The sequence below is a fragment of the Hypomesus nipponensis genome, chromosome 27 (genome assembly GCF_054491055.1).
Source record: "Hypomesus nipponensis isolate SF chromosome 27, ASM5449105v1, whole genome shotgun sequence".
Lineage (NCBI taxonomy): Eukaryota > Metazoa > Chordata > Actinopteri > Osmeriformes > Osmeridae > Hypomesus > Hypomesus nipponensis.
In genome coordinates, this window is record NC_140387.1 from 10,337,633 (window position 1) to 10,365,109 (window position 27,477).

Genomic DNA, 27,477 nt, shown 5'->3' on the forward strand with positions numbered 1-27,477 from the left:
TCAAGCCCCCCAGAATGAGCACTTTGTGTAAATCAGAGTACAAGCCGCACTGGAATACAAGTCCCACTTTTAATGCAAACGTTACCATTGTGCAGCCAACGTGGAGCTGACCTATGCTCACAATGAATTGCTTGTGATACATACTGCTTGCAACTGACAGCTTGGATAGCTATCTAACAACATTAGACAACATTCCCAATCAGGGTGAACACAAAATATTATTATTATCAAAACAAAACAAACACAACAATAGAACTCCAAACGCTGCTTTAACTAAGCTAAAGCCCTTAACTTAGTAGCTTTTCAGCTTTCCGCAGGGCATTCTGGGTACCAAGAGCAATGCATGAGTATAGGCGATTTTACAGCATTGTGTAACACACTTCGGTTGTGGATTGTATCTCCAGAAATAAAGTCACTCATTTAGTAGCAAAATCCATTGTTATGCCTACAAAATTATTTTTGTATAAGCTAGTTTGCAAATCATGAGGATAGCATATTGTAGCAGACCTTTCTATTTGACAACGGACAAGGGTGTTTTGTCCCTCGGGAGTTGCCGTAGGCTTGATGCTAAAACCATTACGTGAAATCAGTGAGGGCTGTTGGATAGGGATGGGCGATACTAATCTTTTTTTTTTTTCGATCCGATATCAAGTACTTTCAAGACCAGTATTGTCGATATTGATACCGATACTTCTATTAAATATTTGTATTTGAGTAGTTTTATAATGCATTCTGAAATCCATCGTTGTTCATATTAAATAAACTGAAAATGAAATTATTATTGAATGTTATGTTTGACTAGCCATTTGCCTACTTCAAGTCACTGTATTTCCAAGCCTTGATAGTGTAACTGAGACGACACAGAAAATAATTCCTCATTCAAGTAATAAGCGTTCAACCGTTCAAGTGTTGAGCATTAAATAGAGATCTTGAAAGAAGCCACTTTTTTGGTTTAAAACAAAGTAGAAGCAGCACAAGCACAATAAAAAAAAAAAGGTACTTTACTCTACTACACACTACAGTGCAGCAAATGTATTACTGTAGGCTACCAGTACACTGGTCCAAGCTTGTGAACGTGGGACTAAGCACCTCCCTCTGCAAGTGGATCTTCCACTTCCTGACGGGGAGGCCACAGGTGGTGAGAATCGGTGACAGCACCTCATCTGTATTGATCACCAACACAGGTACCACCCAGGGCTGTGTGCTCAGCCCTCTCCTGTTCACTCACGACTGTGCGGCAACGCACAGCTCCAACCTCCTTGTTAAGTTTGCTGACGATACAACCATCGTGGGCCTTATCTCTGACAGTGACGTGTCAGACTACAGAGAGGAGGTTGACACCCTGACATCATGGTGTCAGGACAATAACCTCTCTCTCAACATCAGCAAGACCAAGGAGATGATTATGGACTATAGGAGGCGGCAAGAGAAGGAGCATGCACCCCTCCTCATCAATGGATCTGAAGTGGAGAAGGTCAGCTGCTTCAAGTTCCTCGGGGTGAACATCAGCAACGACCTCACCTGGTCTGTTCACATGGACAAGGTGGTCAAATCGGCCCGTAAGCGCCTCTTCTTCCTGAGGAGACTGAAGAAGTTTGGTATGGACTCAGTCATCCTCACTAACTTTTACAGATGCACTATAGAGAGCATTCTGACTGGTTGTATTAGTGTGGTATGGGAACTGCACAGACAGGGACCGCAAGGCCCCACAAAGTGTGGTCCGTTCTGCTGAGTTCATCATCGGCAGGAAGCTCCCAGCCCTACAGGACACCTACCACACACGTGGCCTAAGGAAATTCGTCAGGATTCTAAGAGACTGTTACCACCCATCCTTCAGTCTCTTTACCCCGTTGCCTTCTGGCAGGCGTTACCGCAGCATCCGGTCGCGCACACGCAGACTGGACAATAGTTTCTACCCAAGGACCATCAGGCTTCTGAATGGACACTGATATGGACATTGATTTACTGCACACTAGTCGCTTTCAGCTACTGGTTGCACTATCAGTAACATTGCACTACTGTACCTCACTGTACCTCGCCACCATGCTCCTGTATGGTCATTGACAGTCACTGATCTGCAATTTTGCACTATTATACTGTACTCCACTTAGGTTAGAATAGGTTATAGGGTTGAAATAGGTTTCATGTGCATTTAGGGTTAGTATAGTGTATTATTTATTGTTATCTGTAATTTAGGATGTTTTAGTATTAGGGTTAGTATAGTCAATTATTTATTGCTATCTGTATATTTAGGAAGTTTCACTTATTTAAGCTCAGCATAGATGTAAATTATGTTCTGTGTACTTTTCTATGTTATGTTATGCCAGGTGCTTTCGTTGTCTTGTCTTAAGAATTTCAGTGCCCAGTCTGACCTTGTGTTGTTCTGTGTACCTGACAAATGAACTTGAAGGCTGAATTAATTAAGGGACTTCGAAAGTAACTTAAAATATCAAAAAATTTCAGCATATTAAAATGTTGATTTTTAAAGTAAGCTTTAAGTGCATCGTTACAAAGATTATTTTTAGCATGCATTTTAAAATATACAACTAATATGTTAAAAAACAAAGTTCCAGTTGTACACTTTAGACATACATGTTTTACTTAATGCTTTGCAGCGCAACGTAAAAAATGCTGCCCGGGCAGCTGCCCGGTCCCCCCGTGCCTAAAACCGCCCCTGATTAATGGATATAAAGTGATCTAACAAGACTTGGTAAAAATGTAATAAATAAAAGCTTGAGAACTGTGTCTAAAATCTGCTTTATTGAACATTTGCCTTTGAAAGGGGCATATTAACAGAACTATATAGGCTACAAGACGTTTCCATCAGTTATAAGTGGGGGTGAAACATAGTCACTGAGGACCTTCATTGTCCCACAAAAGCAGTCTGGTTTGATGACACAATCAAAAAATGGTTTCAAACATAGCAAAAATCACGAGAAATTATTCTATGAAAAAGCTAGTAGTATGAGCCAGGTTTGAGAATCAAACTAAAATTATTGGGGGAGATAGTTTTGTAAATGTTGACTGGAGTTAATAGAATAAAAACAACCGGAAGAGTCAGAAGTTAAACACGAAATGCAATAACACCTACATCCACCGGGGCCTTTGCTTCAAGCCGAGCGACGAGGGGTGGGGGCTTGATCGCAGTCTGTGAATAAAGGCAACAATGGTGGCTGCTGGTCTTTCAAAGAGGGGAAGCTCATTTTCGGCCTACATCATAAAAATGGTCCATTTATTTATGTGGGAATTAGGTTAAACTGAATTAAGAAATGTGGTGTATAATTGTATGAAATGTATGATGAAAATTGGCTAGCAATTTTGCCAAGCAAATACCAAGAAATAGGTTGCAGCAGTCTGCCTTTCGACTACACTTGCTAAATCCGCGATGGGACTGAGCTCGAATAGCTTCGGTGACTTTTCAATACAACATTTATTCAGCACTACAAACTGCACGGCAACTGAAGCATCATATCTCGTAGTACATACTAATACTAACTACATACTAATTAACCATCAGCCATATTATTGATTTTTATTAAAATGAGAGAGATCGTATTAGGACTTTTTTTTAAGCCTTTATGGTTGCAACAATTTATTTTTAACACAGCGTTATTGTTATTATATTTATTATTATTATTATTAATAATAATAATGAAATTAATATAATGTATTTTATTAAAATGGAGGAGGCCCCAGTGACCTGAGGTTCTCTGAAGGGAGGCTCAAGGTCTTACACTTTGAAAACCCCTGCTCTAAAGCATCCTTTTTTTTCACCTGGGTAAGCTCTGGTTTTGTTTTTAATATATGACTGGTTTCAGGAGTAATACTGATACAAGGGGAAATTGACAGGATTTGAACTTGTATGAACTAAGAAATAGTCTCTTCTTAGATCAGCTTTAGCACAAAAGGAGCCATTTTGGGAATTAGGCCTACATACGTTTTACTTTTAAACAATCTGTCAAATGCCATCCCATATCGTGTTAAAGGCTATGATGCCTTAAGGTTGGTGGTAGACCACCAGTAATTTTGTTGTTCCTTTCTAGACAAAGTTAAGTGCATTATAGCCATTTTAAATCTATTTTCCAGCAGAGGGCGGCATCACCATAGTGTTGACACAGCCACATTTGCAAGACAATGACACCCGGCAAGTTCAGATCCTGACTCATTATCCTGATCATCCCTGCACTGTTGTAGGCATTGTAGAATCTTTAAACATGTACAAAGAGTCACCCAACCCTAATACATTCAAACATAGATATGCACACACACGTATACACGTAACTGTATGTACTGTACTGTACTATTGAAGGACGACCTCTTCAGGCAGGTAAAACTGGCTGTTTGAGGATCAGCCAATCAGGAGCGGCACTGAGCTCTACTGCTTGTTGAAGAAGACTGTTTAAGTTTCAGTTTTGGGAAATTTTGGATGAGAGAGCTCGCATCGAAAGACTGCATGGTTTATATGATATACAAATATAAGATCGTGTTACTGTACTTACACTAGTTCCTAGTATTGTGTGCATGCAACGACCAGTAAGTTACACTGATGTTTGTTATTATGTTACCACATAATAATGTTACACTGTGTTTATGCACTATAATATCGTCGCAACACTTTACTGCTAGTTTTGTATAATGGCAGAGCCATGCCTTTCCCGTGTGCTTAATTGTTAGAATGCTATGTATATTAAAGGAGGTGTTGCTAACGTGTGTAAAGTTGTTTATGTTCAGAAGGACTTCTGCAGTTCATACTTATTGTATGTTTAGCTGAATGTAGCGTGTTGTGTATTGTTGCAGCAAATTGATTTTTGACCATACTCTACTTCTGCATTTCTACGTTTGTATTGCTTAGTAATATGGGTTTATCATACCACTGCATTTCAGTTATATATAACTATAATTCAACTTGTTTGTTTTATCATTTACCTGCTAGGCATGTAATCATTCATATAAAGTCTACAGTTCACTGATTTATGCCTGTATCTCTGTTTCAGAAGCACACACATACACTTACATCAGTATTTAAATATAACACCTCAAAGGAACATCTTGTCAGCATTCTGATTGATACACCCTGGTGGCCACAACCTTTTGAAGACCAGCTAAAAATTATACAGCCTTTACAGTCACCAAAACAGTCCTGTACTGTACACGTACGTATAGATATATTTTGGTTGGGAGATATGATGTATAGACGTATAGCCTAATATCGTCATTCGACCCATCGGTATTTTGACGATTAAAAGTCCTTTGTTTTGGGCATTTAAATATATGTTCTTTTGTAAGTATGTTCTTTTGCAAAAGCGTTTAAGATTGATGGCTGGATAACTTGGTCTCTTGCAGTTGAGGTGTGAGGTGGCTGCTGCTGTCGGTGCTAAAGTGTGTTCAGCTAGATTATGCAACAGCATAAAGCGGTGCAACCATGGCCGCGGGAACTAGGGGTGCTGAGGGTGCTGCAGCACCCCCTGACAGCACAAGCATTTAAATTGGTATGACTTAAAAATCCACCACCGTGGCACAGCTCCGCAGTAGCGGACTGGCAATCGGGAGCACCGGGAGGAGAATAACAATGGAAAACCAGGAAAATGGATCACCTTCACTAGACAAGGTTTTACCAATTGAAAACAGTTATGTTTATTTTACATAAAGCTAAACAATTTCGCACTCAAATAAAGGCCAAGAAGTTTGGCCTACGTGCGCTCGCATTAAGGATAGAACTCCCAAACTTGCATCACATCGAACACTGAATATGCTTGCATTAGCAGGGCAGCTGTGGTGGCGTATATGGGGGACAGTTCTGGTAAGCGGCGTGTAAATGACTTTTGTCTAGTGTGTACCATAATCTTTTAGCCAGTGGGATTTCATGCTAATTGTTGTGGTTAATAAATGGAAGATCAGGGCTCTACGCTAATGTTTTCACCAAGGAGTACATGTGCTCCTAAATGAAAACATTTAGGAGCACACAAAGAAATTTAGGAGCACAGTGTTTTTTAAATTTGTTCATTTATTAAACATAACTTAACACAGGAGTGTCGTTATACCCTTTTTACAGGGGCACAAACCCAGTATAAATCTGCTGTGCCCCAGTAAAATCTAAGTTTGAGTTTTAACAAACCAAAAACACAAAGGTTGCATTTACTATAGATGTCCCTGCCAAAGCTGATATCAAACTTGCGTCCCTGAAATGTTATATAGTGGGTTAAGCGAGGGGAGTTTCTATAGCCTAATTATGCATTGTGCGCAACAAGCTTGGAAGAAGGGATAAGAATAGTGCCCATAGCCGCGGGAACTAGGGGTGCTGCAGCACCCCCTGACAGCACGAGCATTTAAATTGATATGACTTAAAAATCCACCACCGTGGCACAGCTCTGCAGTAGCGGACTGGCAATCGGGAGCACCAGGAGGAGAATAACGATGGAAAACCAGGCTAAGAAACGTAGGGTGGGGCTGAAAAATTAAGAAATCACCTTCACAAGACAAGGTTTTACCAATTGAAAAATGGTTATGTTTATTTTACATAAAGCTCAACTATTTTGCGCTCAAATAAAGGCCCCAAAATGTTGCTTGCGCGCTCGCATTACGGATAGAACTCCCAAACTTGCATCACATCGAACACTGAATATGCTTGCATTAGCAGGGCAGCTGTGGTGGCGTATATGGGGGCCAGTTCTGGTGGGCTGGTCTGGATCAAAGTCCAGGGCCTATTTTTACTCCCAGTACGTCCCTGCCGCCCCGAAACATTAAGCCCTCCCCAGCACCCCGCGGCTATGGGTGCAACAGATCACAAAACTCACAGTACAGATCAAGCCACGGTTTTGAGTCATGCACAGGGCAGTCAATAACACGGGGAAAGGTGGAAGTGATTCACGGAGCCCATGGGTTGGAGGGTGCCCATTACTGTGTGGGTTTTCAATAGTCTGCAGTACTAATTTGCCAAATCAATTTTTCAAATAGAAAAGGAAAAATATAGAATTAACTTTTTCAAAATTCAATAGTTAGAAATCTCTACGGTTACTTGCTCTAATAAATGATATGCTCCAACTGCATGTTCCCAATTCCCAAGTATTGTGCCATGCAACTCAGTGTCTGAGTGGGACTGCGTTAGCAACAGGTGGCAGGAAAATGTTGCTGCAACATAAATCTAGTGCACAAAAAAGAAAAGACAGAAAGGATAGAGAAAAGACAGTAAATGCTGCAAAAATTGCCCTCAACAAATCTTTTCACCACAACAACAAAATATTTGAGAGGTGAGCCGCAGTGTAACAGTGAACAGTAAACTAGTAGCCTAGCCATCATGATGTAGTGGCAGCCAAGCACGCACGTTAGCTAGCACTTCTCACTTTTCCTGAAACTCAATGCTAAGGACTCCTAGCAACGGCCAATACAGCTGATTTTGTTTAGCATTTTTGTATTTGAATATCATAAGTAGCCTATAAATCATGAGACTTCTGCTCCTCAGCTGCGCTTTTCTTCTTATTTCTTGTTATAGCCTAATTGATTCATTGGGATCAAACATGCCCAGTTCATAAACACAACTCATTTTTTGTATTTTTTACTGCAAGCTTTTCATTGGTCGGTTCACAAAAATGACATGCGTGTAGGCTACGGCTTACTGTAGGTGGTCACAGCTAATTTGTGCTTTTTAAGGATTAAGTTAACCTTTTAAACCAGCATGCATCTGTCTAGTCTGTATTCTTTTCACTGCAACGTTGCATTGAAATTTAGGGAATTACGGGGATCCTTACGGATAAACTAGGCCTACGGTCCGTTTGCACCACTACCTGCAAATCGGCTATTGGCAATAGAAGCAGTGACAGTGACAGTTTACAACAGTTGCTCCTGTTGCCCAACCCTTATATATAGCCTACTATGGCAAGCCGTTTTATCCCAAAAAAATCCAAAAAGCCGTTGATATCCAAAATTCAAATTTTGGATATCAACAGTTTAAATTTTGGATATCAACAATTGCATTTTGGATATCATCAATTCAAATTTTGGATATCAAGTATAGCTTTTTTGGATATCAACAATTCAATTTTGGATATCAACAATTCAATTCTGGATATCAACAAATCGAATTCTTGATATCCAAAATGCAATTCTGGATATCAACAAAAGAAGCTTGGAAGAGTAGGCTGAGAGTAGCTGATGGCCATTATGGACAACCCATTTCATCCCCACGGTGATGATGCAATGCAGAACCCGCAGGAACAGAATAGACAACCAAAATAATTACAGGCCACAGTACAATCCATTAGTTGGTAAGATAAATGAAGATATGATAAATATTATGAATACAATGAAATAAACACAATAGAGATGGTGTATTGCAAACAAACTTTATTAAAAGAAAGAAATTATAGTTTGTACAATATAAATGTGACTGGATTAATTTAATAACTTACGATAAAACAACAATACATTGATACCTGCCCTCACTAATAACTACTTATCCCTAGCACGTGAGATGTAAAGGTAAAACATACTTGAAATCTTGTACTTGCTTACATATCAAATAGCACAATCAAATAGCAGTTTGACTACAAGTGGTGGTTGTTTGCTTCTGCTGGTGAGATCAGATTGGATTACCTTTAAAGTTACATCAATATTTTAGCATGTTCAAAAACCAGCAGCTCAATAAACATAGGTGAACTGTATCCTTTCTTCAGACTCAATCTAGACTAGTGATGTGTCGTTCATGAACGATTTGTTCATTTTGAACGAATCCTTACTCGGGAGTAACGAGTCCTCTCAAAGAGTGATTTGTTCATTTTCTCGTGGCCGCGCATCGGGACTGTTGCATAGGCTCGTCCAAGTACAGAAATGATTCGTTCATTTCCCGACTTGGTCTTCGGGTACAAGTCTTTGGATAATTTTTCACGTGACCTGCATAGGCTCTGTAGCTAGAGGAAACGAACGATTCATTAATTTCCAGACTCTGTCTTTCTGAGTCTTTGGATCCTTTTTTCACGTGACCCGCATTGTATTTTTTAGTAGAGGAAACGGTTTCCTCATTCCCTTTTGCGTGGCCACTGTTTTAGTAGGATGTGAATGATATTTGCTCAAGTCATCATACTGACTGGTTTTGTTATTTTCACTTTACATTTACACTTACAGTTTGGTGCAGTGTAATTGTTTGCCGTGATAATTAAATGCTAGTGTGATAAATGACCAAATGAAGTGAACGAATGACTCGAAAAAAGATTTGTTCATTTTACTGAACGAGATTCAAAGAACCAAATCAGTAAAATGATCCGAACTTCCCATCACTAATCTAGACGACCAGGTAGACAAGGTCCACCATGTGGGCTGTGGACAGCGGCTTTGAACAAGGTCAGCTTGGTGTTGTCAGGCCAGGTAGTCATGATCCAAGGACTCTGGTCCACCTACAATTCAATAGGAAACCAGAGAAATAAGAGGGAACATTTTTTAGATCAGATTCAACTTCTACGCAGTCCGGAGTCTGCATTCTTTCTGTTTTACCTCATCACCATCACTCACCCACCAAGCAGTGTCCCAGATCAAATGTATGCCCTGATTGGAGCCTTCAAATTAATTAAAAAACTAGCTCAATGTCCAGAGTTAGATATTAAGGGACTTATATTAAAACAACACCATCATTAGAATTCAGACTGACCCTAGTTCCACATCCAACACATCAATGTGTCTCAATGGGTCTCTCCTGGTTTAATAAAGGTTATAAAAAATCAAGAGGACATGTCTGGGGAAATTAGGACGTTGTGTCACCATACACAGTAGGCTACGTTAGCATTACCAGAGAATGTCTCCTTATACAGGCTCTGGCATTACTTTTCGCAAGCTACCAGCCTGTATAGTCCAGATGTCTCCAAACCTGTTTTGGAAGTACTACCTGCCTGTAGGTTTTTGATCCAACATCACTCATTTGACCTGATTCTACACAAGTTACCTGATCAACCAGCTAATAATTAGAATCAGGCATGCTAGTGTTGGAGCTTAAACCTACTGGCAGGTAGCTCTTCAGAAACAGGATCGGAGACTTGTATAGTCTTATTATATTCATATCTTTTCACGTTTCATGATTAACTAGCCTAGCTAGCTAGAGTACAGTAGCATTAACGTGTGCTTGCTAGCTGGACTGTAGTGCTAGTTATCGAACAAAACAAAGTATAAAAGCCAAAACTAGTACAGTACCTCTTTGGTTGGGTGGTCCACGTAGGTTTCTTATGAGATTATGAGAGTTTTTCATTACAAACACTTGTACAGACATCTTCCAACCCGTCTGCTACTGTACGAGCAGAATAAACCCTACAGAATCCCAACTCTTGCGTAGTGGACGCAATGTTTTTTTTTTTTTTTTTACTCCCCTACCCATGTATGCTAACTTGATATCCAGAATAGCATTTTGGATATTAAGAATGTGAATTGTTGATATCCAGAATTGCATTTTTGATATCAAGAATTCGAATTGTCAATTGACTGCCACAACATCATGGCCACCAACAAAACTCAGCAAAACTTGTTCTTGCTGCGGCTTAAGCTGTTGGATATTCGGCAGCGTTGCCACAACGGACCGAATGGCTTCGCTCGCATCTTTCTCCGCCGCTAATACGGAACTACAACACAAACTAGCGCACAACATCAATGCCATTGTTCTCAGCCACTCCCTCTGTTCGCTGATTGGCCAGTTAAAAATTAACTTGCAAAGTCTTACTTACCTACTGAATGGCCAGACCGAGTAAGCAAAATCAAAATTGAGCGGAAGTACGTAGGACGGCAGAGCCAGGCTAACTCCCGCCCACATGAAAGTCATTAGCATACATTGTTGATATCCAGAATTCAATTGTTGATATCCAAAATGCAATTCTTGACATCCAAAATTCGAATTGTTGATATCCAAAATGAAATTCATGACATCCAAAATTCGAATTCTTGATATCCAAAATGCAATTGTTGATATCCAAAATTTGAATTTTGGATATCAAGAATTCCTTGGTTAAATGATAAAACGGCTTGCCATAGGCTACAGTTTTTCCTCTAGGAATTATTTCAGGGGGGGGGCAGTAGACCAAAAATTTGCCTCCCATTTATTTTCAATGGAAGTCACATGACAGACCCCGCAAAGTGAGAGATACCTGGCAGCCTGAACAGGTAGCCTATAGAGAAGCAAACCCTATTCTATTAGTTTATATGGACAATTGTGAAGATGTATTGCATCAGTATGTTGCTTGTGAAAATAAAACTAGCTAGCATAACACAGCTATTCCCAGCGCCACACAGAGGCACTCGCGAGGGGCGAATAGGCTAATTCACACTAAATAAGTCGCTGCCAGAGGATCTAGTGTAGCCTCCTCATCGACAGATTATCAAGTGTAAATAACAAAGGCAACATTGCGCGAACATAAGTCGCAAATTAATTGAACTTTTGAGGCGACAAGCAAGAATCAAATTGCCTGTATGTGTGAAAACAGCTTTACCCTATGTGCCAATATCCCAATGTAAATCTGTGTAAATCATAATTCTCTGCATAAATGTGTCCAAAACTGATACATTCAAGGTAAATATAATAATATTCATAGTTAAATACATTTGGCAAAATGTAACAATGAGTCCAACGTAATGTTTATATTACAAAAAGCTCCAAAAACTAGTATACGCTCAAATTAATGCTAAACTATTGCCCTGTGCGCCAGCATGACGTGTTGAAGTCCCTATTTACAGTCACATCAAAACGATACTAGAACTAGGGTTGCACGTTATTGATGAAATGTGATATTGCGATATTGAGCATGAATATTGCGTTATCGATATTCATTTCTATATTCTTAAACATAAAACAAAAAAGTTAGGGGAAAACATCAAAATTAAGAAATAGAATATCTTAATATATTAATAACTTTTCGTAAGGGTTTATTTAAACTGACAGTGCAACCTGAATAAATAAATAAAGACCATGTCTACAAAACAGGTCATGTTTTGTTGGTGGTACAGTATAACAAATAATACGGGAATAACGTGATGGGATTTGGTATCTTTTATCCAGTTCATTCAGAGGCTTCTTGAAGCCTTCTTTATCGACTGTATAAATGGGCATCATGTCTTTGGCCAAATAGTATGCTACAGCATTGGTGATTTTGTTATGTCTCTTTGAGCTCTTGTCGTACTTGTACCACTAGCAAAAGCACTCGCTAGCGATGTTTGCTTTACTAGCTCTGGCGTAACTGTGGCAGATTTTTATGGGACATTACTGTGCATTCATCGTACAGTGTCTTGTGGTGGTTTTTGTCGAGAAAAATGGTTGCATTGCCTCTTCCGTATTGTACCACCATATGGCACGTTTTTCCCAGTGCTTTACCCTGAGCAACATTTGTTGGCTTAAAGTCTTTCCTTTCGCTCCACACACTTGATTTGCAGTTTGCTCTCTCTATTTCTGTCCTTTCACTTCTCGCTTCTTTCGCTGTCTATCTCCATCTTTACTCACGCTGTCAAAGTGTGCATGTGTGACAGGGCAACTGGCCAATGAAATATGCAGGCTCTAAATTGATCACAACACACAGCCCCCAGTTGTTTACAATGTCTGGCTCCACCCCTGCCTGCCACCACAACTATAATCTAATTATGTGGGAAACATGGATATATGTGTGCGTGCGCGTAATTAAACAGATTGATAAGGTAATTAAGGTAATGTTCTTCTAATGAAAACCGGCCTGTTTGTGCATGTAATTGTAACATGTAATTTACCTCTGACAGGCTGGTCTTCATTAGAAAGAAAGGAATTCAAACAAATCCTCCTTTTCCTACCTCAGACAGCCATGCAGCCAAACTTCACAGTCCACCTCCGTGTTATCCACCACCCCATTGGCTAAGGATTCGCTGGAATTTTTATTGAATTGGCTTCTCAGAGCAGGGTCACTGTTAGCCACATCAATGTAGGATGAATTAACTTCCAGAGCAGCTTTTCCACTTTTCCCTGTTGTTGTGACGCTGAGCACCTCCTGCCGCCCCACCTCGGGTGTCAAATCCAGGAAGTGTACAGTCTCTTTGAGACGTTGCTGGATCATGGGCGTTAGAGGCATGTCAAAGATGAACCCAGAGTGTTCCTCATTGGCAGAGGATGAAAGGGCATCCAGAGAGTCCAGACTGCTGTAGAGAGTGTTACGACACTCTGATTCTAGGATGCTTTCAAAATGTGAGCTAAAGACGTCTTTGGCCTCTTGGCTTTCCAACGTTTCTTTGTCATCTTTCTCCTTCTGGCTGTCATTAATGTTTGTGATGCTAGAAGGTGTAGGAAAGAGAAACAGAAAAAAGACAATCTGGTACATAAAGATTATCTTTGTGGAATTCATCTACAGGGAACCAAGATTGAATAAAAACGTGTGATACAGATTACGGTTCAAGGTTACTACAGAAGGGGAAAACCAAACCAAATAAAAATACATTTGAGTATGGGAGTCAGATGGCTGAGTGGTTAGGGAATCGGGCTAGTAATCAGAAGGTCACTGGGTCAATTCCCGGCTGTGCCAAATGACGTGGTGTCCTTGGGCAAGGCACTTAACCCTACTTGCCCAGTGGGAATGTCCCTGTACTTACTGTAAGTCGCTCTGGATAAGAGCTCCTGCTAAATGATCACAGACATTGTTGGAGCACAAGGACAATGTGAAGGTTTCATACTGTGAGAGTTTGACTTTTTTGTTTGAGGGATTTGCAGCTTCCTAAAGGCACACATCCTCTTTTGTGTGTAGGTAAACCCCACAGGAAGTTATCAAGCACAAAACTAGAAACTCCTGTTAAAGCTGTTGTCTCTATATTGCGGAATGGAAACCTCAAGCATGTAGCAAACACTGTACTTCTAAGGGATAAAGAAGTAATTCAATTCAATCAAAGTGTTTGTTTTGTAAAGCTCTCTCTTGGAAGTCGCTTTGGATAAAAGCGTTTGCTAAATGAATACATGTAGAGGATTGTGACATACCTGTCTGAGCTGGGTTCCTGTGCTCCCCCCTCAGGTCTCTGCAACTCAAGGAGCAGCCCCAATGGGAACACTTCGTCCTCCAGATGTAGAGGACACAGCTTCTCGGGAGGGCTGAGACTGTCCAGGGAGCTATCTGCCTTCAGAATGTTGCTGCTCTTCCATTCTTCTTCCCCTTCCTTCAACTCTGCTACATTCAAGCTCCCTGGTCGGCTTTCTAAAAAACTGAGTTTCTTGAAAGACTTCTCCCTCAGCGGGCCCCCGTCAAGGAAGTCAGTGAAGATACCGGGTATCTCTGCTAGGATTTTACTAGATTCCTCGAAAGAACTGTAGTGTGGCAACTGGCCGGAATCCTCGGATGAGGCAAGCACAGCCTCAGCCTCTGACCTTCTTCTCGATTCAGAACAGTCCACATCATTGCCAGTGTGTACCGCCGGCCCAGGTGTTAACACTGAATCCAGAGTTGGCTTGGTGTTCGAAATGAGGCTGCTGAGATTTTTAGGACCAGTTGTAGACGCATTCCTAATGTCTCCATTTACCCCTTCTCCTGAGATTCCACCCAGCTTCTCAATTGTGGCTGAACACAAGGGGACTGCGTCCTTCAGCAGTGCCTCAGTCCATGAGTCCAAGACAAAGGTGGGGGAGATCTGCGGGTCTCCGAGCGGATCCAGACCTGCCAAATCTAGCATTCCGTTTTCCTCCTTACCTCCGCAACCTTCCTGTCTCTCCGAGGCTTGATTGGCCATGTTTGACGAGGCTCCGTTTTGACCATTGCAGGGGATCATAGCTACACTCCTCTCACAAATGACTTGGTTTGGGCTGTCCTCCGATGATGTTGCATTCTGGGTCCTAGCGCAGAGGCCACTCAGCAGGCTGGTGAGCTTGCGGTCAATTTCCATAAAGAGCGATGTCTCATCAATGCCATCATTAAGAAAGCAAGAGTCCAAACTGGTTCTGCTGCTCCCCTCCTTTGGTAGAATTAACCCTGAAAATAAAAGGAGTACACAAGGCAAAACATTAAAGTTAACATTAAATCTATTCTGATGTATTTTCAGCTATTTTAATGTACACACTTAATTTAACAGTACAAATTTATCTAGGTGCATAGCATAAATCTAATTGTTTCTGTGTGAGCGTTTCCCCCCTGCGGTAGCAGTAGGTCTGAATCCTTCGTGTGGTGAGGGAACACAAGGTCTGTGTTCCCATTGATCCCTAAAAGGACTCGCATCCCAGGAAGGTCTGGGATGAGTCCAAACCAAACCAATTTGTTGCTTGCTTTTTGTCCATTCATTTACACACACACACACACACACACACACAGATACTATAATCCCAAGTATGTTGTTACTTGTCTACTGTAGACTAGTGAGGCAGTATCTGTAGATGATTTTCTCACAATAACTGTTGTGGTTAGGTCATAATTAAGCATCCTGTGCATGTGGTTTTGGAGCCAGAGAAATTTGCAGTACCAGAATGGGAGACATTTAAAGTGATAACATTGGGCCATTTTATTGGCTCAAACAGTCCTCTCTGCAAATCTGTCGCACAGACCAAACAGCCAGCATTATTACACTTGAGGACAGCATACTATTGAGCATTTTAAGTTTAGACCACACTACTAATCTATTTTAGTATAACACAACACTTAAACTTAAACATTTAAACTACACTAAATGATAAGTGTTCAGCGCAGTCAATTCTCAAATTCCTCCAACCTCTCAGGTTTGTTCCTCATTCAATCAAAACCTGTGTTTCAGGCTTCATGAAGGTGTCTGTGTTTACCAGAATCAATGACAAATAAGTGGCAGGAATGAGTCATCCACATTACTGAGGGATGTACGTTTTGTTTAGTCATTACAGAGGGAGGGGGAAGACAAAGTAGATTCATATTCCGATACAAACATCTCATATGAGAGCCGTGCATTTGACAATGACAGACAATCCTTGTCACTGGGTAGCAGGGGATCATACAGTAGTGTTGTGCAACCCATGATAAGATTTCTGGCAAAGTGAAAGCGATACCACAAAAGGTATGACTGCTACATGCAGTGGACTGGAGAGTATGCAGGGTTTCCCGCAGCATTTTGCAGCTAAGACGGCCACCAAAGCAACACACGCCTGCCGCCTTAACTACGTCATCCAAAATGTATTTTTTTTGTTTTTATTTACTTTTTTATAGCGATATCCGCTGTTACTCTGTCCTGTTTTTTACCTTTCATTCCAAACCGTGACCTACGCCAGTCTCCCTTCTCTGCAGAACACATTAGTCTATCGCTAGGGATGCACGATATTGAATTTTAGCCGATAGTCAATATGCCGATATTTACAAGTTCATTTTGGCCGATTGCCGATGCCGAAACCGATATATACACCTCTGCTTTTTAATTATTGAAAAGTCTCTCCTGTACTAGAATTAATCTGTTATTACGATGGCGTACTTGCTGTAGATACGGGACAAACTTGATTTGTATCATTTTAGAAAGACATTCACTCATGAAAACTATTGAAATGATTTCAAATATGGCAGATTTATTTATATTTTCACATCACAATGTTCATACTTGAACAGTACCTCCTTGAAGTTTCCATAAAACTGTGTTGTTGACAATGACACATTCTTGACACATATGCACAGAAATGCAGCTGTGACTCTGTAAACTTAAAATGTATCGCATCACTGACACTTTACAAACTCCGCAGATAGCCATTTTGTCATCATCCTTTGATACCGTGAAGTCCTGCCACTCAGCCGACATGTTGAATCATGTTGTTGGCGCTCATCGTAACTTCTAAAACTGATTTAGATTTGGCTATATCGCGTTCCATGCTGTTGTAAAACCCAGCATAACCTTTCAAGTTGTCCTCATAACATAACATTCCATATTACTGCGCATCGAATATTTCAAATAAAAAGGAACTATACTTTGTAGTGGCGGAAGAATGAAGGTTTATTATTAAACTATTTTGTTTTTTAAATTTTATTGTCTTTGTTTATGAAACCATATCAAATATTTGTAGTAACAGCTTTAGAAAAGCAATAAGGCCCGTGAATCTGTTTGTTGCGCTGATTTTAGAACAGGTAAGGGGAGTTGTTAGGCACGACGCAACGGGCTTATTGCTTAATTAAACATTTGCTTTGCGTACATCGGCAGAAAGGCCATCATCTTAATTATCTGCAGTTGCCGATAATTAAGTTTTGAAGCTTCTATCTGCCAATACCGATGTCGTGCAGATATTATCGTGCATCCCTATCTATCGCACAACCTACCCACCCCCCCACACACACACACCCCCGGTCTGACGGCAAACCCCACTCTACCACCTTAACTAACACATTTTCTGCGGGAAACCCTGGTATATTTTCAAATCCCCTTAGCTACTGATGACGCCCTTTTTAAATAGCTCAAGGCTTAGACCTGTAATCTGACTTGGTCTTTACGCCACATGAAAGCCTGCCTGCCTGCCACCTCCACTTTATTTCATTTTCCAATAAAAATGAAAGAGACGTTTCTGTATTGATGAACAACTGTGGTTTTCCAGAGTTTAATGCTGTAGGGTGTGTCTCATTAATGTGAAAATGTTCTCTCCTTTATACTAACTTGCTTCAACCAAATGTAAAAATTCACAAGTAATACACAAGTGCTATAAAAAACACACTTCAGCAATTGGAGATCATTAAATTATTCAAAATAGTTTAGAAAATGTAAAAAAATGAACCTTACCACTTTCTGTAGAGCTGGTCTCCTCTGTTTTCCTCAAAAGAAACTCATACTTAACTTTTGGAACACTTTCAGTGTGTAAGGACGAGGTAACCCGAACAGAAGTTTGTTCCTGCAAGAGTAAGACAGACAAAGAAAATATAATTCAGTATACTGTGTGTATTCTTGAAAAACCAATCATATCCATTTGCCTCCATAGCAATTTATGAATAGAAACTAATTTATTGGAAATCGCAGTGACGTACAAATTGCCTTGATTGGACAGAAATAAATGTATTCAGATTACATTAGTTTGCCTATTCAACTAATTGATAATTTCCCATGTCTAATAAAGACTTTGTCTTTACTTTTTCCATCACCATTGTGCTTGACTCAAACCCCTTGAGGATATTACACATAAAATGTAATATATTTATTATATAATATGTTACCTTAGTAGCGTTATCATTTAAACTTTGGCCTACTTACCTTCATATTTGAAAGAGTACATTTGTCAGTACAAATTGTGTGAGCATGACGGTGAGCAGTGACGTGAAAGTAAGAATTCTTGTTTAAGACAGTCATACAACAATTGACCAACGGTCTTTCAACTGGTCCATAGTAAAGTATAGTTACTTTATCAAATATTGATAAAGTTACCAAGTTTGGATTGTTTGCCTGTCAGAAAATACCCATCAACAAAAGGGAAGCAACAAAAACAATTAACGAGAGGACCATGGCATTCTCTCTGAAAACAATGAAAATACCTAAAGGCAAAATAAATCTGATGTTTTATTTTTGGCCCACATTACAATTTCTCAATTGCTTTGGTATAATTCAAAGATTATAGTGGATATTTTCAAAACATTGTGCAAACCTCCAAACCATTGGACACTTGTTCACAACAGATTTGAATTCTCTTATCACCCAAATAAAAGTACCACCCGGAATAAAAGTACCCCCCGGAATATTGCCAAATTAGCTCGCAAACTGTGTCCATTTGCTATAAAAATGTGTTCCTACCAGTGTGCATTTTTTACTGTCACTTGCAATCAGGAATGAAATGGACAGTAAATATACCATTGCTAGGAAAAAACTTTAACACTTGTAGTTTGGAAATACATAATCATTGTTAGAAAATTTCAAAAAAGAGGCTGTCTGGTTGCAAATATATGGCAGTACTTTTCCTCAAAAACTTAGTCAACATGACTGTAACATAACATGTAAAACACTGGAAATACATAGTTATAACAAAGTAAAAAAAAAAGAGGTTGTCTAGTTTAGGGTTGCAACTAACAATTATTTTAATTATCAATTAATCTGTTGATTCTTTTATCGATTAATCAATTAATCGGATTAAAAAAAAGTAAAAGCATGAATTTCCAACCCTTTATTTAAAAACAGAACTGACATGGCAAATTCACAGTACAAAAACCTTCAGAATGTGCACAAACAGGCACACAATGTTGAAAAAGTTATTAATATTAGCGTGGATTTAATGCTATTTTCAGAGATGAGTGATTTTCTATAATTTTATTTGAAACTTCATTGAAAAAGTAAAGGCTGTGGAAGTATACCAGACATTGTTAAGATACTCTGGTGTCTGTTTGAAGTTTTTCAAATTTTTCAAAATGGTATGGGTAGTTTTCACCCGGTCCCTAACGCGACTCCGCAAAAGTAGCGTCTTCCGAATGTGAGACGAATGTCGAACATGAAACTAACTTCACCTCGGTCAATTAACACACTTTTTCGATGTCTTATTTAGTGTGAAATGCTCCCACACCTTGGATGACTTAGGTCGTACTGATTTCTCTGCCTCCGCCATGTGTTTCAGAACAATATTACTCAACAACGTCTCTCTGATGGCCTTTCCTTTACCTCCGCTCCGCGCTCAACTAAACTTTTTTTTTATACTCAAACATCTCCAGGACTTATTGAGTGGCGTAATAGTCGCGGAACACAACGCATTGATAATGCAATTCGTTGCCAATGCTTTTAGTAATCGATTTTAATCGATTTAATCGATTTGTTGTTGCAGCCCTAGTCTAGTTACAAACATACATGTAGCCTACTAGTACTATCACTTTTCCTAAAACAGCTTACAGTCACAACCTGACAACCACTACCAAATAAAGCATTGTTAGGAAAATACTTCAATGCCTGTAGCTTGGAAATACAAAGTTACAAATAACAAACATGCCATGATTACTGGTATACCTCAACAAACTTATAGTAGACACGACTGCCGCGCAGGACAATTGCAGGTGATCTCGCAGCACCTCATATTCCGTGTCTTGTGCGGCATGCAATCCTGAACTTGCACCACTTCTAGTAACACCTTCAAAGTATCTAACAGCAAGCCCAGCCCCTTCCCCCGTACAACTACAGCTGGCATTTCGAGAGTGCCATATCACACTAGTATATGGTCATCAACGTTCAGCGACACAGTGTGTTCGGGATTTTTATTTGACGATGAAAGCTCGTTGTCTAGGTTGTGACTGTTATGCTGTTGTGCTGAATGGGAACCGTTATTAGAGTGTAGCTAGAGCTAACATCAGAGCCATAATGAGGCTCTGGCTAACATTTACTAGCTTGCACTGACAACCTTCAGTTGGTAGCTAATGTAAGCTAATGTAAGCTACTTGCCAGTAGCTAGCTAGCTAATGTAGCTAACGTTTTCACATCAAAGAGTTCAAATTTATCTTCCCTCTCAAAACAAAATCATGGAATTTTCAAAAATTATTTCTCGATTTTCCCCTAAAAAATATACGTACCGTCCAAAATAAGAACGTACCGGGTGGATTTTTTTTGCATAAAAGAAAAAAACTAAAACATAGGCTACCAGTACGTTTATTTGGGAGATCAGAGTAGCTCAATCTTTTAAGCAAATTGTTTTAGTTCCTCTTCCCTAATGAGCAAGTACTATCTCCAATTTGCACAATTACCAATTTAATATATCTTTATGGTTAAAACTGATGTGAGTCCAATGTGTAATATAAAACATTGTACTGTTGAAATTGGCATCTGAATAATATTCAGTTTGATGCATAGTAGCATTCAGTTAGCTAGACAAAAAGAACACTTAAGTACAGTAAACATTCAGTGTCAATGAAAAATACGACAAAACAAATGCGGATAAGGAAAAATGTCATGGTACTAGGGCTGAACGATTAATTGTATTTGCGATAAAATCGCGATGTGACAAAACAAGACTTTGTAATCGCAAAGGTTGTGATTTTACTTTGGTCACGTGACACGCAAGAGTAATGCAGTTTGCAGACGAAGGATCAACTTTGCACATTACACTTAACCTTAACCTGTACGATGGCCTCAGGCTCGACAGAATCTGACACTACAGACACTTTGCCAATTTTGCCTTTAAAAAAGTATTGTTGCACAATATTTGGTGCAAAACCTGCCTGGCTAATGTTGCCCTCACGGGGCAACACCACCAACCGAAGCCCTAAAAAAAACCACCACAAAGCCATGTACGATGCATAGCTAAAATGCTGAACACCAGTGTGTCAAATAAGCCAAATAACACCCGACATGATCACTGATCAAAATGTTTCAAAGCCTAACTCCATATTTATATACAAAATTACTCAAGCAGTCACAGCGTTCATCACGAAAGGTATGATGCCCCTCGATAATACACATACAGTAAGATCACTAATGCTGTCAGTGCCTGTTTCTGTTTGGCTACTGACTGGATCAGAAATGTTCTGACAGTGTTTCTTTTTCTTTTAAGATTTAACCTTAAGATGCGTGTATTCTAAATATTTCCAACGGTCCCAACAGCACATTTTTTCTTTCCCAAAACGGTAGCTAGCTAGCTTTAGTTAAGAAAGTGCAACACACGTTATTAGCCTACGTTTAAGCTTTGATTTACCTAAATATTTTCGAAGAGGTACAGGCGGTATGTTTTCCTTAATTTCTGAACTTTGTGTGTTATGTTACTGACTGGAGATCAGTAGTATATATCTATATTTATTAATAATAAATCCTATAATAATCGCATATTAAAACACAATTGCAATATTAGTCAAAATAATTAGTTTATTTTCCCAAGTCGTTCAACCCTACATGGTACTATAGTGATTAGGGATGCACGATATATCGGCGGCCATATCGGTTTTGGCAGATAAATATTTATTTTTAGTGTTTGGTATGTGTTAGTGTTTTTAGGGTTTTTAGTATTGTTATCGGACCAATAAGAAAATGTGGTCGATACATTAAAGACGATAAATCATGGATTATTTCTGCCCGTTGAACCACTTATTTTTTTCCTGTCAGGCGATATATTTTACTTATATAAAAGAAAGTTGGCCATAGGAATGTATCATTAATTGTAAACATTTTCGAAATGTGATCATTTTGGTAAAATAAATATGTTTTATGCCTTTAAGGATTTAATAAAAGCAGTTGTCCACTGTATTTGTTAACCTTTATAAATCACACTCAGGCTTTGTATTTATCGGCATGAATCGGTTATCGGCTTCCAAATATAAAGAGTCATCAGTATCAGCCAGAATTTCAATATCGGTGCATCCCTATTAGTGATAAAACATCTAAAAATGTTCTCAAATGTCCAGGAAGCATTCCGGTTAAAATCATTTTCATGAAACAAGTTGAAGAGCTATTGTCCTGCAGATGAGTTTAGAGGTTTTGATGCTGTTTTAGCATTACATTTCATTAGCCTACAAGAAATATTAATATAATATTAATACAAGATATAATTTCATTTTAAACCATTCAATATCAAGTCAAATATCTATGTAAATAACCCCATAGAAATATGTTATTGATAACTATGGAACGCCAAGTTAGTCAGAATAAATAAATAGAAAAGTAAATAAATAGATATGGCTATGAAATAAATTCTGAAATCAAAAAAAGATGGCAATAGCTGAATCCATTTTCCTACATCAATAAATAAATACATATACTTATTTTAAAATGACATTTTTGTAAAGACAACATTTATTTCATGGGACTTTTATTTCCTAATTCCACATTTATTGTGGCAGTAGGAAGACATCATGAGACGTATTTCCTAACGTTCTAATTTCCAATCTCGCATGCCAACGAGAGGGGCATAGTTATCTTCAGTCTAACCCAGCTGCACAAGATCAAAGGCGGATAGGGACATCTAGATTCGAGAGATGATGGAAGACATAAGTCGTGTCAGAGATCGCATGCTGGCCTTAGTAGATCAAATTGATCAGCATGGCTCGTCAGGATATATCCTTTTGGCACACATTGTAGATTTTCTAGAGGTACTTAGGCGGATAAGTGCTCTACAGAACATAAACATTGAAGTCTTAAATAGTTAGTAGAGACTTATTGAGCACTGTTTTTGTGTGCAAGATGTACAGGTAGTATGGGGGTGATTAGTGGGTGATTAGTGCCAGGTAATGTTAGCTAACAAACCTAGCATCCGTTGCTACGTCTAACAAAGATGATAATCACTCCCGCCTCACCATTATGCCATGCCGGTATTACCATTTAGTGAGATGAGACCTGAAGTGAAGCCAGACCATTCAAGACATTACCCATACCTTTGGATTCACTGCTTCAAATTGAAGTCAAGTTTCTTAACGCGTTGTCAATATTGGCAATGAAAAGTTGCAACTAACCAAGATGTCACTGATAATAACAACCATGGTAACCCCAAGGTTCCTGGCAGAGGATGAAGGGGTCACCCTCCATCTCCCACGACATCTCAATCACCCTGGGATCTGCAACGGTGACCCCCTCATCCTCTGCCAGGAACCTTGGGGTTACCATGGATGACGAGCTCTCCCTCACGGCCCACATTGCTGCAGTCTCCCGGTCGTATATATTCACCCTCTACAACATCCGGAAGATCAGGAGATACCTGTCTGACCACTCAGATTCAAAACGCAGCGGCCCGCCTGGTCTACAATCTACCCAGACGCTCCCACGTTACCCCGCTCCTCATCTCCCTCCACTGGCTACCCATAACGGCCCGCATCAGATTCAAGACCCTGGTACTGACCTTCCGAGCAATGAACGGGATTGCACCCGACAACATCAAGTCTCTCCTGCAGCCTTACACCCCCACCCGCCACCTACGGTCTTCTTTAGACAACCGCCTGGTGGTCCCACCACTCAAGACTGCCCGGTCCCAACACAAGCTCTTCTCCTGCCTGGCCCCCAGTGGTGGAATCAACTCCCCACCTCCATCAGAGACACAGACTGTCTCTCCACCTTCAAGAGAAGGCTCAAGACGCACTTGTTCCGGGAGTACAACGGTACTTAGGGATGGTTTGCTGAACCCAATGCCTGAACCCAAACCCAAAAGTTTCCTCAAGGATCACAATGACTCTTGCTTAGACTGTTGCTCTTGTTGGTTAGTGGTAGCTGATTTAAACTGTTGTATTCTATTTTAGTTAATCCTATTCTTATTGCTTTCCTACAGGTACACTTGCACTTAGAGATTCATGTTGTTTAATTGTAACTTGCTTAACTACATGCTCTTATGGTTTCTTCCCTTTAGCACTTTTTTTTGGTTGTTCACAATGTGTACTTCTTGTTTTTGGCTACCTGCAATGCTTTGGAGCTATCTTGTTATTATCAGTGACCTATGCACTTTGTAAAGCTCTCTCTTGGAAGTCGCTTTGGATAAAAGCGTCTGCTAAATGAATAAATGTAAATGTAAGACGTGTTGAGAACAAGACCATTGGTCTTCAGTATTAAATCAAACCACTACCACTTCAACTTCAACTTTTCAACTTTATTTATCCTTCAAAAGGAATTTAGTGTGCAGCAGGGGTCAGACACACATACACAAACACAGAACAGCGCCAAATGCCAACAACATTACACAACACAGAACACACAATACAGACACACCTTCCCCCAAACCCCATGACAGGGTCCAATTGGGATAGTAATGGTCATTGGCAGGAAATAAATAATTAATTACATTTTTAAAAACATCATGATGTCAGCCAAGTGAATTTAGGTTCCTAATAGCCACAGAAATGAAAGAATCTCTGGCACGACCAGTTCTTAACCTAGGTAGCCTAAAGCGACAGCCAGAAGGGAGCAAATCAAACTCTCCGAAAAGTGGGTGGTCAGGGCAGTTTAAAATGTGTTTCGCCTTACCCATAACTCGTTTATCGTATATTTCTTGCAACTGGGCTAACTGTACCCCAACCACCTTAGATGCTACATTAACCAGCTTTGTAAGCTTACGCTTGCTGATCATTGGAAGACCACTGTACCACACCACAATGCCAAATGTCAAGACAGATTCAATAAAACACTGGTAAAACAAAGTCATCAAAGTCGTGCACACCCTGAATGATTTCATCTTCCTCAAAAAGAAAAGTCTCTGTTGGGACTTTTTACAGACAGCCTCAGTATTGCTCTCAAAAGATAGTTTGTTGTCAATGATGGTTCCTAAATATTTATATTCAGCTACAATGTCAACATTCTTGTTATGAATAACAGTGTGCTGAACATTGTGCTGTGACTTCCAGAAATCTAAAATCACACCCTTGGTCCACTGGACTTGTTTTAATGACCAGTCAGTGACAAAACGGGTTTGGCTGTTCAGGTCTGTGCCAATACAGCCCAACACTAGCTAGCTGAAATGGCCACACAGATGTCATACTTTTATTATTTTTCCCATTGATAGCTAGCCGGCCACTTAGCCTACAGTTAGGGTTGCCAACTTCCTCAACGTTGCGTTCTCCTCCTCCTGTGTTCAATCAATGACTCAATTCATCAAGCTGTAGCTAACGTTAGCTGAGTCTGTCAACTTAGATCCTGGGTAACTTAGATATACCAGAAAATATACAAATGATTGAAACCATCATTCACCAAATTCAGTCAGGTAAATCGCCGAGGCCAGGAGTGCTTTCAGCTTCTGATGGTCGTCTGCACTGGTGATGCAAGGCCCTTTGCGTTAATATTTCCATGCACTCGCGCTCCCTTCTGACACGCGCACCTGTTCGCAGTTCACTGAATATGAATACCGGCCGGCGACGCTGTGATTGGAAAACGGGACTGGAGCTGTCCCAGATGGGACAAATCAAAATCACCCATAATTCGGGATGTCCCGGACAAATCATGACGGTTGGCAACCCTAGTTCTAATCTGGTCTGATTACTACCAGTTGCGTAGGAACCGGTTCCATAGTGGAACCGGGTTTCGGTACCCAACCCTACCTATGGGTAGAATAGCCTATATATGAGAGAGAATATAAGTTGTGCCTTGCCAAAGGCATAGGCACCCAACAAGGAATCAAAAGCCAATGCAAAAATTGGTACCTAGGTTAGTTTACACTTAACTTAGATGAATGTGGCATGGCCAAGTTGTTTGTTGGCTGGCAACATTTTCCTAGTTTTCCTAGTGGGAGTTGGCACAAAATTGAATGTTCAGAGAGCGCTGGTGTGGGGTCAGCAGGAGCAAGCTCTCTTGCAGCAAAGGGTAACCTTGCTCTTAGTAAAGATGGTAAGTGACCGAGAAAGCCTTATCGTGTGTTGTTGTTGACACCGTCAGACCATACTAGTCTTGGTATGCAAGAGTGGGGCAAGGTAGCTAGCTGTTTACGTTGCCTGTATCTCTTACTGAGGAGGGGACAACAATATTAGCATTTTTTCCATCCAGCTGAAAATTGTGTTTCTGTTTGGATTTCAGTTAGCTAGCTGAACTCATTAGTACTACTGCTGCTATATCGCTAGAGTTCTCTAAGGCATGACCACATTAACGCTCAAGCAAGTCAAAGCTCCTCACCCCATCCCCTATCGTCCATATCCTGATTGTTGTGCGGTTCAAGTGACACTCACTAACCTTTTATCTTCGAGGCTGGCAGAGCATCTTTAGGTTCAGTCTGCACCAATCTCTCCTTATCTTCTTGTGTATACTGTCAAAATGTTCCCTGCACAATTAGTTGACCCTCTGTCGACGGTTTGAACTAATTATTGTAACGTTTGCGTTAGCAAGCTAGCCTGTGTAGCTATGCTGGCAGCTGTATCAGCAAAGACTCAGTCCGGATGGTTGAAAATGTATTGGAGGCGTGACAACAGTCCTATGGAACAGAAAGCCCCACCGACCAAGCGGACGAGACCGAGCGAGCTTGTGCTACTTTATATTCTAATGTTTTAGCATCGGTTGAGTATATCCAGTATCCAAGCAATGCTCCATGGGAAAGTGGGATTTGTAGTAGGGAGGCATTTATACTTACCAGGAAAATGATTATTCAATCTCTGCGCTGAGCATATGATTCGCCGTGCATGCTACTTCTGCTCCCTGTGTGCTACACTTTGCCTTCGGTGTTTATCTATTGACTTTATGTTTGGTTTTCAGTCTACCCCTCAAGCATTGTCAGACTTGGTACGATCCATTATAAAACATATTCCAGGTCTCATCCAATTACGGTTTAGGCTAAAAGAGATGCACTATGACAACAAAACCATTATGAACATTGAAATAATTAATATATTTTTCATTTAAATATTTAACAAAACTTTATTTACTAAAGGGTAAATAGACAAAATACAACCTATTCCAGATAATATAAGGCCTATGCGATGTATACTGCAACCTACATGTTAATTGTAGGTTGGTTAACAGTCTCGCAAACGCAGTTTAAGTGATAATAAATGGGTTGTTGACGTGACTTGGCATTTTCACGGTCACGCCAGATAAAAATGAGTATAATCAGTATTGTCATTTTTTTAAGCAGTAAATGGTTATGTATTTGTTTTACATGTACCTGTTTTAAAACTGCGTTGCTAGTTTTGGAAAACATTTGAGCCAAATCTCAAAATTGTCCTATGGGGTGACTGTCTCAAGCAT

General features: G+C 40.0%; 1 protein-coding gene across 3 annotated transcripts in view; it reads right to left on the reverse strand.

Moving 5' to 3' along the window:
• psd3l (pleckstrin and Sec7 domain containing 3, like) overlaps positions 1-27,003 on the reverse strand; it is a 144,536-nt gene extending 117,533 nt beyond the window's left edge. For 2 of the 3 annotated variants that reach the window (XM_084693317.1, XM_084693315.1), the window contains exons 1-4: positions 26,864-27,003; positions 17,668-17,776; positions 13,949-14,930; positions 12,781-13,254 (exon numbers count right to left, since the gene is read on the reverse strand). In XM_084693317.1, the coding sequence (XP_084549443.1) occupies positions 12,781-13,254; positions 13,949-14,844 (1,370 nt within the window). In that variant the 5' untranslated portion in view covers positions 14,845-14,930; positions 17,668-17,776; positions 26,864-27,003. Of the gene's footprint in view, positions 1-12,780; positions 13,255-13,948; positions 14,931-17,667; positions 17,777-26,469; positions 26,757-26,863 lie in introns of those variants that run through there. The other variant, XM_084693316.1, reaches the window with a different exon arrangement.
• Between the last annotated feature and the right edge of the window lie 474 nt (positions 27,004-27,477).